Here is a 19,331-nt window from a genome sequence, read left to right on the forward strand (position 1 = left end):
GGTTTTTAATATATATTGTGGTGACCCACTCCTCTACGCAGTCCAGGTACATTTATTGGTGCGAATCATAAAAGTTCAGGGTTTTTAATAGATATTGTGGTGACCCACTCCTCTACGCAGTCCAGATACATTTATTGGTGCGAATCATAAAAGTTCAGGGTTTTTAATAGATATTGTGGTGACCCACTCCTCTACGCAGTCCAGGTACAATTATTGGTGCGAATCATAAAAGTTCAGGGTTTTTAAGATATTGTGGTGACCCACTCCTCTACGCAGTCCAGATACATTTATTGGTGCGAATCATAAAAGTTCAGGGTTTTTAATATATATTGTGGTGACCCACTCCTCTACGCAGTCCAGGTACATTTATTGGTGCGAATCATAAAAGTTCAGGGTTTTTAATATATATTGTGGTGACCCACTCCTCTACGCAGTCCAGGTACATTTATTGGTGCGAATCATAAAAGTTCAGGGTTTTTAATAGATATTGTGGTGACCCACTCCTCTACGCAGTCCAGATACATTTATTGGTGCGAATCATAAAAGTTCAGGGTTTTTAATAGATATTGTGGTGACCCACTCCTCTACGCAGTCCAGGTACAATTATTGGTGCGAATCATAAAAGTTCAGGGTTTTTAAGATATTGTGGTGACCCACTCCTCTACGCAGTCCAGGTACAATTATTGGTGCGAATCATAAAAGTTCAGGGTTTTTAAGATATTGTGGTGACCCACTCCTCTACGCAGTCTAGGTACAATTATTGGTGCGAATCATAAAAGTTCAGGGTTTTTAAGATATTGTGGTGACCCACTCCTCTACGCAGTCCAGGTACAATTATTGGTGCGAATCATAAAAGTTCAGGGTTTTTAATATATATTGTGGTGACCCACTCCTCTACGCAGTCCAGGTACATTTATTGGTGCGAATCATAAAAGTTCAGGGTTTTTAATATATATTGTGGTGACCCACTCCTCTACGCAGTCCAGGTACATTTATTGGTGCGAATCATAAAAGTTCAGGGTTTTTAATAGATATTGTGGTGACCCACTCCTCTACGCAGTCCAGATACATTTATTGGTGCGAATCATAAAAGTTCAGGGTTTTTAATATATCTTGTGGTGACCCACTCCTCTACGCAGTCCAGGTACAATTATTGGTGCGAATCATAAAAGTTCAGGGTTTTTAAGATATTGTGGTGACCCACTCCTCTACGCAGTCCAGGTACAATTATTGGTGCGAATCATAAAAGTTCAGGGTTTTTAAGATATTGTGGTGACCCACTCCTCTACGCAGTCCAGGTACAATTATTGGTGCGAATCATAAAAGTTCAGGGTTTTTAAGATATTGTGGTGACCCACTCCTCTACGCAGTCCAGGTACAATTATTGGTGCGAATCATAAAAGTTCAGGGTTTTTAATATATATTGTGGTGACCCACTCCTCTACGCAGTCCAGAAAGATACCTTGTTGCAACGTTTTGGACTAATAACTATATTGTGAGGTGTTCACAATACACTGTAAATTAGTGGAAATGCTTGTTATTGAATGTTATTGAGGTTAATAATAGCCTAGGAGTGAAAATAAGCCCAAAAACTTGATTTTTAAACTTTTTATGTTTTTTTCAAAAAAAATCCGAATCCAATACCTTAAATCCGAACCGAGACCTTTCGTCAAGTGTTTTGCGAGACAAATCCGAACCTCAAAAATAACGGAAATCCGGATCCAAAACACAAAACACGAGACCTCAAAAGTCGCCGGTGCACATCCCTAGTTTTAATGTGTGAGACATTGCTGGGGACTGATTATAATGTGCAGGTTTAGGAATATCGAGGAGCTGGAGGTAAAGGAGTGTGTTGTTATAAATACACCAACTTATTATTCTCCATGTAAGGGTCTCATTGTTGAGCATGGATTAGCCACACTTGAGACCAGAGGGTATATTTACTAAACTGTGGGTTTGAAAAAGTGGAGATGTTGCCTATAGCGACCAATCAGATTCTAGTTATCATTTATTTAGTACATCCTACAACATGATAGCTAATTGATTCTGATTGGTTGCTATAGGCAACATCTCCACTTTTTCAAACCCACAGTTTGGTAAATATAACCCCCCAGGACTGTCAGCATAAGGGACAGCTCAGATGGTTTGTTTCAATGGGAGCAAACTTTATTTGTGATATCAAGTGATTAAAAAGTAGATTAGGTCAGTAGGTCAACTGTTGGTCTTACTGGGTTTACACCACTCAGAGGATAACTTTTACTTGATGAAGGACAGTTTATCCTCCTTTTCCTTACATTGTGCTATTGTGAGCTTCTAACTATGCACAAACAAGTACCAGACGTTTATAATAAAAGTACCCTTTGGTTACTGAGTTTATATATTTGCTCTATTCCAGGGATGTTGAATTGGTGTCTTTCATACTTTGTGAAACTTAACTTTTTCATCACCTTTGAGTAACCGCTTATTGACTGGAGATATCTTTGTGAGCAGAACAAAATTTAAGACTTGGGGGTAACTGTATCAGGTAGTGTTTTTTTGCAAATCGCCGATATCCATCGACTTTGCATGGTAAATTTAAAGAGGCAATAGCTTTAAAGGCAAGTGTTGCCTTTAAAGCCATTGCCGCTTTAAATTTACCGTGTAAAGTCGACGGATGTCGGCGATTTGCAAAACAACGCTATTTGGTATATTTACCCCTTGGAGCCTATCAACCTGTCCACCAAATGTAATAATAACCAGAGCCTCCATTATTCCGTTTTGTAGAGGGATCTGTATCAGTAACATAACGCAATGTTGTGGGATATCAGATCCTTCATCATTAACTTGATTGAAGGTATGATATGTTTTGCTATATTACTGGTATCTCTGTGCCAATAAGGTATGATAAATCCATTTAAGCATCGGGCCATTTTCCATTGTGTTGGTTAATGTGCACTGGTTAATTATGCAGATCCTTTAAAGTCGCAATCCGATTGAAACTGACCTGATCAATATTGGAAATGTTGGTAAAGTCATTGTGATGATGAGATTGTCCGTCGTGTGTGGTCATCTTCTAAGCGGACTGAGGACCCAGGAGTATGAGAAGAGATCCAGATGTGTGGACAGATTTCATAGTGATTACATTTAGAATGGCCTCATGTCAGTGATAGCCAGGCTTGTCTTTGTGATCGCCCATGGTCTCTAGATACATGTAGCTTGACAAGTACATGAGGTATCTGGGAAGTTCTCTCAGAAGATGAGAGTTAGGTCAGGGGGAATATTATAGGAAGTAGTGTAAGTAGTAACTTTTGATGAAGTCCTAATAAACAGATGAAAAGTACCCGGTCCCTGAGCTCGTGCCCTTAAAAAACACAGACATCCTAGAGATGCCCATTTTGATTGAATGGAAAAGCACTAGAACATGCATGGACAAGTGTTGTAACACTACAAGCTGGTAGCTGGCAGGGTATTCTGGGACTTGTAGTTTCACAACACCTGGAGAGCCACAGGTTGGCCAGGCCTACTCTAGCAGGGGCGCACGCAGGATTGTCAGGGGGATTTCCCCTCCAAGACCAAAAAAAAAAAAACCCGCGAGAGAGCTGCTGTTTCGGAAGCTAGCACTGTACTATACAGCAGCCACGGCGCTGTCTAAGAAGCGTCCGCGACGGTGCTGTATACAATACAGCACCGCCGCGGACGCTTCTTTGACAACGCCGCGGCTGCTGTATAGTACAGTGCCGCTATGGTTGGCACATAGTTAGCGGAGGGGGGGGTTTCTGGAAACTCAGAAACCCCACCTGCATGCGCCACTGCCTAGTGTAACACACCTATAAATTGTATAACAGTAGAGTGAGCCAATAATTGAAAATATAGAGGAAATAAAATCTTAGAAATAGTGAGTATTTTCACTTAAAAAGATTATACAATCTCTATATTTTTTTAAAGGGGTAGAGTTCGAAAATTAGAAGTGTTCCTCCATAGACAATCCTGAATTGTTGCCAAATATTTTCATTATACTGGATGGGTGCTGTGGGAGTCACAAATGATGTTACCAATCCAAATGTGATTGTATAGTGAAATAGACTTTCTTTCTGCGATATCTGGTAGATGTCTGAGCAGTAGCAAAGTAAAATGATAATACAAAAGGTGAGATGGATGTGTAGGTGAACTTGCTGAGATCCACTGACACCAGCTATTTTGTGTTTCTTTATGTCTATCCCCCTCCGCAGCTATATGTACTATCATATGCATATTATAATAGCTCTCATAATGCAGTATGAACACTGTAATTTGGTCTTAACCCATGAGCATCACAATTTGTATTTTTCTCTGCTTTGAATGTTACTACATTTATTACAAGGTAGAGGTCACATTGTAATTGATTGACCTCTAAAATTTTGTGCGTATGGCAAATCTCTAAAAATATATGATGTTCAAAGCTGTTTCTATGAGTAGTCAGCTGGACAACTTGATTATTTACTGTCAGTAGAAGTAGCTGGATTATAAATCTGAGAGCTTTATAATCCATCAGATGCAGATGCAACATATATATGATATTTCTTAATGTAAGTTGTAGTGTTATGTTATTTTAAGTAAATTCTGCAGCAGAAATAGATCTAAACCAGTGTTGGGCAACCGGATACACTCCAAGGACTGTACTCTACCCTTAATCTCAGTAATAAATTAAAACAATACATTTAATCAAAGAAAGAGACACCGCTTGTTACAAAATGCCCCACAAGCCCTCAGATGCCACATGTACTTCCTTCAGGCTTCCCCATGTCACTCAAACTTCACAGGTCACCACCTACTCATCACTGGGGGTTCTAATTAACAGATAACGACCACTAATTAACACTTAATTACCACTAATTGACACCACTCTGCCCAATGGAGTGATCTTACAGTGTCAGTCAGTCAAGATTCACAGAGGAAAGTGTGAGATTACATGGTGATAAATGCACTTTACTCTCTAGTAATTCTCTGATCTCACTTAGATGCCCTGTGCCATGCGGTCACACAGTCGAGTTGTGTGGTCACACAGTCGCATCTTGTGGTCACACAGTCGAGTCATGCGGTCACACTGTCGCTCCGTGCGGTCACACAGTCGCGTTGTGCGGTCATACAATTGCGTTGTGCATTCACACAGTCGCGTTGTGCGGTCACACAGTCGCGCCGTGCAGTCACACAGTTGCGTTGTGCAGTCACATAGACAAGTCGTGCGGTCACACAGTTGCGTTGTGCAGTCACATAGTCAAGTCGTGCGGTCACACAGTCGCATCGTGCAGTCACACAGTTGCGTTGTGCGGTCACACAGTCACGCCGTGCAGTCACATAGTCAACCTGTGTGGTCACACAGTTGCGTTGTGCAGTCACACAGTCGAGTCGTGCGGTCACACAGTCGAGTTGTGCGGTCACACAGTCGCGCCGTGCGGTCACACAGTTGCGTTGTGTGGTCACATAGTCGAGTCGTGCGGTCACACAGTTGCGTCGTGCTGTCACACAATCGTGCCGTGCGGTCACATAGTTGCGTTGTGCGGTCACACAGTTGCGTTGTGTGGTTACATAGTCGAGTCGTGCGGTCACACAGTTGCGTTGTGCAGTCACATAGTCGTGCCGTGCGGTCACACAGTCGCATTGTGCGGTCACACAGTTGCGTTGTGCGGTCACACAGTCGAGTCGTGCGGTCACACAGTCGAGTTGTGCGGTCACACAGTCGCGCCGTGCGGTCACACAGTTGCGTTGTGCAGTCACACAGTCGAGTCGTGCGGTCACACAGTCGCGTTGTGCAGTCACACAGTCGCACCGTGTTGTCACACAGTCGAGTCGTGCAATCACACAGTCGCGTTGTGCAGTCACACAGTCGCGTTGTGCGGTCACACAGTCGCGTTTTTCGGTCACACAGTGCAGAAGCAGCAGCTCTGATCATGTTCCTCTGTATGAGATGTTTCACCCGCAGCCCCAGCTCTGACATTTTCAGTGGCAGTAAGAGTGGGGTGATACATCTGGAAGGAGCTGGGGGCCGCAGGTGAAGGCTGGCACGGACACTGGTGGCCCGCATGCTGCCTGTTGCCCATCAATAATCTATTCTAAACAATACACAGTGCAGTGACAATAGACAACAATTACTGCAGTGTCTTCCCACTAATCCTGTTGCTTTTGGAGTATTATTTGTAGGAAAATGAATAATCTTACATAGAGATTTCTAGTGACAAGAGTTGGGACAGTTCTTTAAAAACGGGGACATTTGACACCACTATTTCGTAGTACATTTGCGGCTGGGGAATGACAGTGAAGGCTGACCCCATAATATGATATGTACATCACTTGTATGCGGTCTCAGGTCTTCATTTCCATGCTTCATAATCTTCCTGTTCTTTGTTTCCAGAGTGACCGGCTTCTTATTAAAGGAGGGAGAATCATCAACGATGACCAGTCTTTCTACGCAGATATTTACCTTGAAGATGGCCTTATAAAGTAGGTGATCGCTGTCAGATTGGTGGATATTGAGGCCACAAGAGGAAATTATGTTTCTTGATTATATTGTGATCCAGCCCATGACAACAGCCCCAGTGTATGTCAGTGTAATGAGGCTGAATGGACAACAACACAAGAGTAGTGTTATATTGCTCTTAATTAAATTATGCAACCAGTCCAACAATTTAGCTTCTCTTTCACTTTATTTTCAGTATTGTTAGCCTGCTACCTCTTGGTTTGTCTTCTGCAGAACTATGGAATATGTAAATGAAAGTAATAAATGCATTCGACCCCACTAATTCCAAAATTATTTTCTTGTGTATTTATATTATTTAGACAAATTGGAGAGAATTTGATTGTTCCTGGTGGAGTGAAAACTATTGAAGCCAATGGCCGTATGGTTATTCCTGGTGGGATCGATGTTAACACGTACCTTCAGAAGCCCTACTTAGGCATGACGACACTCGATGACTTCTACCAAGGCACTAAGGCGGCAGTGGCTGGAGGGACCACTATGATCAGTGAGTAAATGAACTACATGCAGGAATAGTATATTATAATGCAAATATGTATTAGGTCATTCATTATTTGCCATTTGAATGACACAAGTATTGGTTTTCACAAAATTTGCTGCTTCAGTGTTTTTAGACCTTCTTGTCAGATGTTGCTATGTTATACTGAAGTAAGATTACAAGCATTTCATAAGTGTCAAAGGCTTTATTGACAATTATATTAAGTTTATGCAAAGAGTCAATATTTGAGTGTTGACCCTTCTTTTTGAAGACCTCTACAATTCGCCCTGGAATGTTGTCAATCAACTTCTGGGCCACATACTGACTGATGGCCACCCATTCTTGTCTAATCAATGCTTGGAGTTTGTCAGATTTATGGGTTTTTGTTTGTCCACCCGCCTCTTGAGGATTGACCACAAGTTCTCAGTGGGATTAAGGTCTGGGGAGTTTCCTGGCCACGGACCCAAAATTTTGATGTTCTGACCGAGCCACTTAGTTATCAATTTTGCCTTATGGCAAGGTGCTCCGTCATGCTGAAAAAGGCATTGTTCATCACCAAACTGTTCTTGGATGGTTGGGAGAAGTTGCTCTTGGAGGATATTTTGGTACCATGGCTGTGTTCTTAGGCAAAATTGTGAGTGAGCCCACTCCCTTGGCTGAGAAGCAACCCCACACATGAATGGTCTCAGGATGCTTTACTGTTGGCATAACACAGGACTGATGGTAGCGCTGACCTTTCCTTCTCCGGACAAGTGTTTTTCCAGATGCCCCAAATAATGTGAAATTGGATTCATCAGAGAAAATGACTTTACCCCAGTCCTCAGCAGTCCAATCCCTGTACCTTTTGCAGAATATCAGTCTGTCCCTGATGTTTTTCCTGAAGAGAAGTGGCTTCTTTTCTGGTCTTCTTGACACTAGGCCATCCTCCAAAAGTCTACGCCTCACTGTGCGTGCAGATGCACTCACAGCTGCCTGCTGCCATTCCTGAGCAAGCTCTGCACTGGTGGTGCCCTGATCCCGCAGCTGAATCAACTTTAGGAGACGGTTCTGGCGCTTGCTGGACGTTCTTGGGCGCTCTGAAGCCTTCTTCGCAACTATTGAACGTCTCTCCTTGAAGTTCTTGATGATCTGATAAATGGTTGATTTAGGTACAATCTTGCTAGCAGCAATATTCTTACCTGTGAAGCCCTTTTTGTGCAAAGCAATGATGACTGCATGTGTTTCCTTGCAGGTAACCATGGTTAACAGAGGAAGAACAATGATTTCAAATCTTCCAGTCTGTTATTCTAACTCAATCAGCATGACAGAGTGATCTCCAGCCTTGTCCTCATCAACACTCTCACCTGTGTTAACGAGAGAATCACTGACCTGCTGTCAGCTGGTCCTTTTGTGGTAGGGCTGAAATACAGTGGAAATGTTGTTTTTGGGATAAAGTTCATTGTCATGGCAAAGAGGGACTTTAAAATTAAGTGCATTTCATCTGATCACTCTTTGTGACGTTCTGGAGTATATGCAAATTGTCATCATAAAAGCTGAGGCAGTTTTGTGAAGAAAAATATTTGTGTCATTCTCAAAAGTTTTGGCCATGACCGTACATGCAGTAGACAGACGTAGACTTTCTGCAGTATTGGGGGGTATATACATTTCCTAAATGTAAACATTGGATTTTAATGGGAATGAAACTATCAATGACCGTTAATGGTCCCAATGATGAGGACAAGGTGGGTATAGAGGAAACCTAGACCATTAATTGTCATTATCATCATCATCATCATCATCATCATCATCGCCTATTTATATAGACCCATTGTAATGCAGAGCTAATAGCAGCTGGCATGTCATTTATCAATATATCTGCATTACCGTGAATATTTCGGGCAAAAAAGGAAGCCATCAGAATGGGTCATTTACCAACCTTTAGAAAAGCATCCTGCAGTATAAATGCCAGTCTCACGAGATGCACCTATTTGTGCACCATTAATCCTGTTTACATGGGAAGCATGTAGATTGGTACATCTGGGTGACAGTGACTCTGGGGAGTAAAAAAGTTTCCTCCTTCTTATGTTAGGAGGGGAGCGAATTAAGACTTTCCTGCCTATATGTGTACTAGATGCTGGAATGTCTATTACACCCACAAATTTTGAGGGTGGAGATTACATATTTCGGATGGGGTTTCCCGGTTAGAGAGGGTACAGGGTGCCAACCAAATCATTTAGTTGTATATTCATTCAAACTTGGGTTTGTTCTGTCAACTGCACCTAAATGTTCTTTTGTGTCAACTTAACCAGAGGTAAACTTCATGTACGCTGATATCACTGACCATTTCAGTACAATAGTATGTGATGCATATTATACATACGTTGTTTAGGTAACTTTGTGTGCATTTTATTTTAGTTGACCATGTTGTTCCTGACCCTGGAGCCAATATTTTGGCCTCATTTGAAAAATGGCACGAGGTGGCTGATACCAAATCGTGCTGTGACTACTCTCTCCATGTGGACATTACCAGCTGGTACGATGGAATCCGAGAGGAACTAGAGATTCTTATCCAAGATAAAGGTCTGTAAGATGGTCAATCTGTCACATCTAGGGAATCTCCAAGTCTAACGTGGAGCAATGAGGATGACCCACTAATGCTACTTTTATGTTTAGTATTGTAATATTGTGTGTATCATAATAACATGCTTGTTTAACATAAAAAAATAATATTATTTTATTATTTGGTAAACATAATTTATATTGGTAAAGGGAAAGAAGAATCACAATCAGTAACTCTGATTTAAATTGAGAAATACTATAGCATTCATACACAAACCAGTCCTAGGCAGCCTTCTCACCTTTTGCAATGTAGAACCTAGATTAGTGGTTCCCAAACTCTGTGCCTAGGCTCCCTGGGGTGCCTCGGCGATCTCACAAAGGTGCCTCGGCCATGGCCAGTGGTAAGCAAGCTGGGGGACTACTTGGTAATTATTTTGGCCTAGGGGTGCCTTGAAAAAATTATGGAGGCCCTAAGGGTGCCTTGAACTGAAAAAGTTTGGAATCCACTGACCTAGATATTATTATTATTATTAATATTTATTTATAAGGCGCTACAAGGCATCCGCAGCGCCGTACAGAGACAAACAAAATCACAATACAATGGGAGACAGCACAGTACAGTAAACACAGCAACTCAGTACGCTCAATGCACAGCTAGAGAGGGCGGGGAAGGGGGAGGGAGGATCCGAAAACGACGGGGCCCAAGAAGGGGGGCGCGGAAGACAGGGAGACCCCCAGGGGGGAGGAGGGAGCGAAAGTGGACGTGGGGTGGAGGACCTTTGAGGAGGAGGGCTAAGTAGCTGGAGAGCAGAGTTAGAAGTGGTGGAAACAGGAGGAGAGATGGCCCTGCTCAGAGGAGCGTACAATCTAAGGGTACCATTTACCCAGATACGATGCCTCAATACTTTTACAGAATAAGCCAATCATACCATTCATATTGGCAGCCAGCTCGTCCCATCCTAAGGTACGTTAAATGCAGCAGCTCTTGGATTCATAGTGCTTCTGTTCTACTAGAACACAAGGCAAGGCAGTAGGAATTCCTTGTCTCACTCTTCTGAATCAAGCCCCACTCTTTATCTAATATGGCACTGCATCTTAGTATTGAAAGGCAAATATACAAAGTCCAACTACGGCACAGATTTGACCGGACGACTTGGTCCAGCTTACACAACAGAGGCTGGCTCAGTAATGACTTAGGGACACAGCAGCAGTACCCTGGTCTGAAAGAAGTCCCTCCATCAGGGGTACAGACCTGAGACAGTTATATAGCATCTCAAATTCTCATTAATGTCATTTTCTTTTATATAAGAAGAAACAAAATCTGCGTACAATATCTTCTTTAATAGCATTATATTGTTGATGAATACATTATCCCAATCCCATACAATTGCAAATCCATTAATTGTAGAACAATAAACAAAGGAAGGGTAAAACAATCATCTTTTTGCTAAAAATAATATAATAATTTAGAACTCTATTAATACCCTTAAGACATTGGCGATCCAGCCGGTTTGGGAGCAACACAGGACCCCAGGAAAATATTATGCATTAGTGTTCAAATTAATTGACACCGCCCAAAACTGAATCCTTTAAACCCAATAATGTAGACTTATATAATAACACGGTACAAAGAGGAATTGTGTGTTACCCAGATTACCCCATTTAGATATTAGTTATTAGTAGTTTAGTGTAGTCATACAAATAATAGCTTTAATCTGATTGGTTATTAGTTACTGCATACCATCATTCTTTGACCATGTTATTTAATAAGCCCCATAATGTCACTATGAAGTCTCAGCATTGTAAGAGCCTTAACGGTGTTTTGTATTTTTCTTGTACCAGGTGTGAATTCATTTCAGGTGTACATGGCCTACAAAGATCTATACCAAATGTCAGATATCCAGGTACTTCCGTCTTCACATTTATGGTTATATCTCACATTTACATATCATCATCATCACCATTTATTTATATAGCGCCACTGATTCCGCAGCGCTGTACAGAGAACTCATGCACATTAGTCCCTGCCCCATTGGAGCTTACAGTCTAAATTCCCTAACATACACACACAGACACACACACACACAGACAGACAGACAGAGACTAAGGTCAATTTTGAAAGCAGCCAATTAACCAACTAGTATGTTTTTGGAGTGTGGGAGGAAACCGGAGCACCCGGACGACACCCATGCAAACACGGGGAGAACATACAAACTCCACACAGATAAGGCCATGGTCAGGAATTGAACTCATGACCCTAGCGCTGTGAGGCAGAACTGCTAACCACTTAGCCACCGTACATATAGGGATTCCACGAGGCTGCCATTAACTGTGAGCTGGAACAGCCATTTATCCGCAAACAGATGACGTTTTTTTTTCTCATCCCCCAACATATTTTTTATATTTTCCATTTGTCAATTGATTTCTTTAAATTAACTATGTATGTATATTACTAATAGAAGCATAGGCACACTTTATTACCCACATTTATTCTTTTAGTATTTGACTTAGGTTTTTTATATTCCTATGTGCTTTCTATTCTTTTTGTCTATCATATCGCCTGTATCTCTTCTCTAAACTCTACTTTCCATACCGAGCTCTTTCCTGATAAGTTTGTTATGTAGACCACACACCATTGTATAAACCATCTCAGAAATGTTTTTCCTAACATACTGCTTTATGTCCTCTTCAGCTCTATGAAATTTTTACCTTTCTCAAGGACCACGGTGCCGTGGTTATGGTGCATGCGGAAAACGGCGATTTAATAGCTCAGGTAAGTGCTCACTTCACCTTCCTGTAGTTTTCATTTAATGCAGAGACCTCATTCATCCCCTGAGTAGGGGAGATGTAAGTTCTGTCTATTGTTTTGAAAGGCTGGTAGTGAGGATGCTGAGAGGGACTTTAAAAATATGACAAAATTGTCCTGGGTTCAACTAGTGATATCTCTTTGCCAGGTGTCAGTTTGCGTTAGATCCTTATATAGAAATTTAATTTTAAATTTTGAAGTGGTTTTGCTAAATGTGAATGAAGCTAAGAAGAATTGGGCTGGGTTAGTACTTGGATTGGAGACCACCCGGGAATACCAAGCGCTGGAGGCTAAGGTATAATTAATGAAATTCTATTCTTATTGCATTGTATAAAGTACCAATAGCGCACAGTACACTTTATTTGTTTTTTGGATATTTTGTAATTTAGGTTAAATTGAATGTTAAACCTAAGGTGTATATTGCTGCAATTGGGGGTAGCGCAGGGCAATCAAACTTTTATTTATTATTAATGTATTTAGTCTGAAATCAATCATTCATTTGAATGCAAAACAAAAGATCAAGTTCACATAGGGGCAGACTTGCAAATATATACAAAAAATTGAGAGTTATAGATACCATATTTTCTTTTATCTGCTTAAAACTTTATATGATATTGCCAGCAGGTCAAAGATGTATCTCGCCAGTTAAGGAAATGCCAATCTAGACCTGACCTAAAATTAGGATTCCCTCAGAATGTAATGTGTTTGGTTATGAGAAAGTCATTTTGACTTTTCTTCTATGCAATGAAACATAAGTTACAGATATCTTTATATAAAATGTTTGAGCTTACATTATGGGGATAATCCGCTCTTGAAGACTACAGTAAGGCTGCTAATGAGTATGGCTTGGAGAGAGTGTGTGTGCATTTATAGTTATCGCCAGGAGATTTCAGGCAGGTTTGTTTTAATTATCAGAAGGTATTCCAGTAAGTTCTACTACATAGCATAATAATTATAATTAGGCAAAAAATGTTTTAATTGGAGTTCACTTTTAATATATACTTTTTTTACATTTGATGGCAGCAGGATGCAGAAAAGTTCCTAACAATAATTTGTATGCTTGTTACTGTAGGACAATATGGATTTGTTCTCAACTGGATGATTATTTCAATTTATTTGAGCAACGTGTATCTTATGCTTATTAAAACACGTGTTACCCCAAACAAAATACTATTTAAATTTTTGATGAACAGGAACAAAAGCGGATCTTGGAAATGGGAATCACCGGACCAGAAGGCCACGCTCTGAGTCGACCTGAAGAGGTACGTTCACCATCCTGCAGAGCTTCTTGTATCGATCTTCTCTCCTGCTGTCAGGTTTTCTAACATTGGACATTCTTTTTACATTCCAGAAAAATAAGAGGAAGCAAAACAGAATTGTTTTAGACACATAGGGGGAGATTCAATTAGCTGCGATGTTTCTGAGAACATTGTGGCTGCGCATTTTTACCGTTAGTACGGTACAAATATCTGCTAATTTTTGCTCGCAGATCTATGGGGCGTAAACCAAAATGAGCGGATATTTCACTAAATAAAAAATACATGGAACATGTCTCCGTGGCCTTTCGGAAACACATTGTGCTTATTTTTCTCTAATTGAATCTCCCCCATATCTTTAATTTTGTAAGGACGCATATTGCATAGGCAAACCGAGGGGGGGTTCCTAGTCCCTGGAAACCCCCCTCCAAGCCTGGGGCACTGTATAATTGAGGTGGTTGGACCCTGCCCCCGCTTCACACGGCTCTGCTTGAAAAGGGAGAGCTGCGTGCACCTAACAGTAGTGCACGCAGCATTGCCCATGTATATTATGGGGACAGGAAGAGTTTGAGAGCAGCCAAGCACTGTCTAAAATTATAGCCACGCCCCCATGCATGCTGGTCACGCCCACTGGCGGCGTGGTGTGGAAACCCCCCTCTACAAATTCTGCGTTTGCCCCAGCATTGATTTCTGTATTTATCCACAGTAAAAACGTGCCTACACCGTGCTTAATATATAACCCTGATAGTGCAGGCTATCTGTATTGGGCCAGATCACTGGTAATAACATTAGTGTTTTTATTATATTAAATTGTGAGAAACAGCCTGAAACCTTTTTTAGTATGTGATTGCATAGGGTAACCCACGGATTGGTGTCGGCCTAGGACAAGAGGTTAGCAGGAGCGGCAGCGGACAACCAGGTCCACTATCAACATTTTCCCTGCATTGTCCTAACTTGCTGCTTTTTCTCTTACTCATTAAAAGGGAACAAGAGAAGAACATGTATAACAGACGCCCACACTTCCTCTTTTTCTTCTAACTTTATCAACAGCGTAACACTGACACATAAGGACAGCATCTGTGTGTATTATAGAAAACAGTTGAGAACATCATCATCATCATTAATTTATATAGCGCCACTAATTCCGCAGCGCTGTACAGAGAACTCACTCACATCAGTCCCTGCCCCATTGGGGCTTACAGTCTAAACTCCCTAACATACACACACACAGATAGACAGACTATTTGTGGGTCTGGGTCAATTTGATGATATGTGATTTGTATCTTTGGCCACCTCAGTTTGCACCGGCGTGGCCAGCTTACCTCCAAACTGCATGGGCCATACACGGAAAATTGGTGGCTTCTACACTGGTCAATGGGAGCGGTTGAGTGGAGCGAGGGTGTTACTTACTAAGTGTAGACTGTCACTAGTTTTTGTGGACTCATCCTTCGTGGACCACAATAATTAGATACAGGGGTGGTGAGAGCACTTATATAAGGGCTGCTCCTTGCTTTATGGAAGGCCGCACAGCCGTTTCCATTCCTTATTGAATGTTAAAAACTGGGTAAGGAGATTAATGGTTCACGATTCAGAACTGTGGATTTCCTTGGATCACCGATCCGCTGGTAGAAGCTGAAGTTAGCAAAATTCTGTATAACTCACAAGTTTTTATCTAAATTCACATGTGGCTACAGCATTGTCACCAGTGTAGTAAATAATAGTACATAAATACATTCACTCTCACATATTCCTTGATAGATCAGCACGGTCTCCAGCTGACACACATTGTTCTGAAACACATTACAGAAAGTGGCTGCAAAGTCGAGAAGCTGAGCAAGAGGAGAGTTCAGATCAGGGGCGGAACAGAACGTTGACGGGCCCTATAGAAAAATGTGGGCTGGCGACTAGCATTGCCGCTGTAGCCTCCTAAACTCCCCACTCAGTTCCGAAAAGAACAGAGAGGGGGAATTATCACTGTTGAAAACAGTCCCTGTTGGGCTGTGGTTATGGAAAGGCAGTGAGAGGTGTTTAAAAGCATAAATCAAGCATAAGAAAAGATTAGTTATCCTTAGCTGGCGATTGCTGGATTTTACTGTGAATCAGCTGAAATTTGAATGCTGATTTATTTAAGTTCACACTTGCTAAAACGCTCCGTGCATTGTCCTTGAAAATCTGACGCTTCCCCTCGGGCAGAGGAGCGTTTCATTTAAACATATGATGTGGATGATAACATTTTCATCCTGCTACATGTACATCCCCAGAGCTTCTTATCAGCATTTTATTACACTTTGGGATATGTTTGTTACTTACCACAACTTTCCAAGAACTAATAAATGTATATTTGGAAAATGTGTTTAAATACACTATATGGACAAAAGTATTTGGCCACACCTGCTAATTATTGAATTGAGTTGTTTCAATCTGACCCGTTGCCAGAGGTGTATAAAATCAAGCATCTAGCCGTGCAGTCTCCATTTGCAAACATTTGTGATATAAATTGGGTCGTTCTGAAGAGCTCAGTGACTTCAAGCGTAGTACAGTGTGACAGGATGCCACCTTTACAATAAGGCGGTTCATGAAATTTCATCCCTGCTGGATATTACACAGTCAACTGTAAGTGATATTATTAGAAAGTGGAAGCGTTTAGGAACAATAGCAACTCAGCCACGAAGCGGAAAACCACGTAAAATCACAGAGCGGGGTCAATGACTGCTAAGGTGCCAACGCTCTGCTGATTCCATAGCTGAAGTGTTCCGAACTTCCACTAGCATTAATGTAAGCACAAAAACTGTGCATCGGAAGTTTAATGGAATGGGTTTCCATGGCTGAGCAGCTGCATGCAAGCCTCACATCATCAAGACCAATACCGAGCGTCGGACGGAGTGATATAAGCACACTGGAGTATGGAGCAGTGTAAATGAGTTTTGTAGAGTGAGGAATCACGCTTCTCTGTTTGGCAGTCAGATGGGCAAGTCTAGATTTGGCGGATGCCGGGAGAACGTTACCTGTCTGACTGCATTATGCCAACTAGGAAGTTTGGTGGAAGAGGGATAATTGTATGGGCCTGTTTTTCAGGGTTTGGGCTAGGCCCCTTATCTCCAGTGAAGGGCAATCTTAATGCTTCAGCATAGCAAGTCATTTTGGACAGTGCTGTGATTCCAACTTTGTGGCAACATGTTCTATTCCAACATGACTGTGCTCCAGTGCACAAAGCAAGGACTACAAAGACATGGTTTGATGAGTTCGGTATGGAAGAACTTGACTGGCCGCCACAGAGCCCTGACCTCAACCCCATCGAACACCTTTGGGATGAACTGGAACGGAGATTGAGAGCCAGGTCTTCTCATCCAACATCAGTGCCTGACCTCATAAATTCTCTACAGAATGAATGGGCACATATTCCCACAGAAACACTCCAGCATCTTGTGGAAAGCCTTCCAAGAAGAGTGGAAGCTGTTATCACTGCTAAAGGGGGGACAACTCCATATTACAGTTTATGTATTTGAATACAATGTCATTACAGTCCCTGTTGGTGTAATGGTCTAGCGTTTGAATATTTTTGAACATATAGTGTATATTACAGTGATGAATAATGATGTTAAATACACAAAGCAAACGCACAGGTATTTAAGACAAAAGCAATATTTTAGATGAATACATTTGTGTGAATTATTTCCAATATAAAAATAAGACAAACCTTGCAGGTAAACATAACCAGTCTTTCCTGTATTTCAGAGATTGAAGTTGCCTGAGATTATTTCTATGCATGCTGTAGGAACGTATTGGGGTGATTTACTAATGTTACTAAGTCGGTCAGAATTTACACTGCTCAAACCAGGCACAAAAATAACCCTACAGCCAGCTCCAACCTCTCCCTCATGCCATGCCTGTCACATGACACAGCCGTGTGACTTTCTCTCATTACAAATGTAAATACATAACTAAACAAAAAACTAAGTATACCAGAACTCAATTTTATACATAAGTGCCTACTGTCCTGGAACGGCTGGTAGACTCCCGAATTTCGGTGAGTTCCCCACAAGAGCAGGGGGCCTGATGATGCAAAAAGCGTTGACACACACACACACACACACACACACACACACACCCCACACTTTCCACTTGACTTGAGGGGAGATTAAACATTTGGCAAGTATGATTTTAATTAAGGAGGAAATTAATGGAATGTGGAATGAACTGTAGAAGAAACTGTATTGTATGACGTTTTGTATCTGCAAACTTGCGGTGCTATGTGTGCATCTGTGAATGCACAAAGATGTGCCGTTATAAGTAGTCGCTACTGTTATCTTGTGACAAAAACAGCCTTGTTAATACCGAGTTTGTTGTATCGTGGAAACTTCAAGAAGTGTTGGTGCCGCTGATGCCCAACTTGGCAGTAACAGATTATGTCCTTCTTACAGCTGGAAGCCGAAGCAGTGTTCAGAGCCATTGCTATAGCAAGTCAGATCAACTCCCCCGTGTACATTACCAAAGTCATGAGCAAGAGCGCTGCTGATGTTATCGCACAGGCCAGGAAGAAAGGTAACACTTAGCGCTTACAATCCACTGGCTTCAGAGTTACCCGTCATACTAACAAAAACATTTTGGTGCTGCGGATAAGTGGTTACAGCGGTAACTAAATTAATTGCTCCCTCTCTCTACCATAAGGGTACATGATAGATATTTGTGACTAAGTATACTATATCCCTCAGTAATAGAGACTATGCAGCAAAAGTAAATATTTTGGGCCCGATTCATTAAGGAACGTAGGTCCATTTGCATGGCTACTTTCCGTATTTTCGCTCTACGCATGCGCGTAAAGAGGCTTGCACCAAAGAAGGTGACTGCATGAAATTCATGTTTACCTGAAACGGGCTTTCAAGTTGCGTACGTTTGTTTTTAAACGCTATTTGCGTTCAGATTGCATTCCTTAATCAATCAGGCCCTTTGTGTTTAATAATAAATAAATTCAAAAATTGGTGCATTATGTATTTTTAATAAAGATAAAATATAGGATAAAAAATAAGAGATCAATTACTTACTAAAGAGCGTTGTCCTAGAGTATTAAGTAGTATAATCCTAGTTACTCTTTAGCATGTCACAGGATTTATTTCAATGATAAACATACCTCTGCCCCAGTGTACACATTATTTTTGTATATTATAATAAAACCCCATTGGACCTATATATATATATATATATATATATATATATATATATATATATATATATATATATATATATATATATGTAGCTCAGAGCAATGTTTCTCATTAAAAGAGTTTTACTTATTTTGTTCGCCTGCTCAAGATGTAAGGATATCTAATGCATTTGAATTTACAACTAAACTCCCTAGGCCTGTGTCATTTAGGTAAGTAAGGCAAAAAAAACCAGTACATTTGATCCTGGATAAACCATGTTATAATGCAAGGGGTGCACATTAGTTTATTTTTTTTGCACATAAGTGAAATACTGTCTGTTTTTCATGTAGCACACAAATATTTGATAACTTTATTTTTGCACTGAAATTTAAAGTTGGTCTAGGATATGACCTACCCCAACTATAAATCTGTGCCCACATTTTAAATTTACTGCCCCCTCCAATGCAACATGGTTTTGCCAAGGTGCAAAGTTACTCCATTTTTTTGCTTTGCTCTCTTTAATGACTCAGACCCTCCGAGACTGGTGAGATCCCCGATGAATGAGACATAGGTCACTGGTTCCTAGTTCACTAATACAGTGCGTCTTTGCAGGGAGCAGTGC

The 19,331-nt window shown here is 41.2% G+C and overlaps 1 protein-coding gene across 2 annotated transcripts in view; it reads left to right on the plus strand.

The window, feature by feature from the left end:
• CRMP1 (collapsin response mediator protein 1) overlaps positions 1-19,331 on the plus strand; it is a 74,820-nt gene that overhangs the window by 34,422 nt on the left and 21,067 nt on the right. For both annotated transcript variants that reach the window (XM_075194623.1, XM_075194634.1), the window contains exons 2-8: positions 6,368-6,456; positions 6,793-6,977; positions 9,363-9,527; positions 11,349-11,410; positions 12,199-12,279; positions 13,506-13,574; positions 17,990-18,110. In XM_075194623.1, the coding sequence (XP_075050724.1) occupies positions 6,368-6,456; positions 6,793-6,977; positions 9,363-9,527; positions 11,349-11,410; positions 12,199-12,279; positions 13,506-13,574; positions 17,990-18,110 (772 nt within the window). The remainder of the gene's footprint in view (positions 1-6,367; positions 6,457-6,792; positions 6,978-9,362; positions 9,528-11,348; positions 11,411-12,198; positions 12,280-13,505; positions 13,575-17,989; positions 18,111-19,331) is intronic.

Source organism: Mixophyes fleayi, chromosome 1, assembly GCF_038048845.1.
Source record: "Mixophyes fleayi isolate aMixFle1 chromosome 1, aMixFle1.hap1, whole genome shotgun sequence".
Classification (NCBI taxonomy): domain Eukaryota; kingdom Metazoa; phylum Chordata; class Amphibia; order Anura; family Limnodynastidae; genus Mixophyes; species Mixophyes fleayi.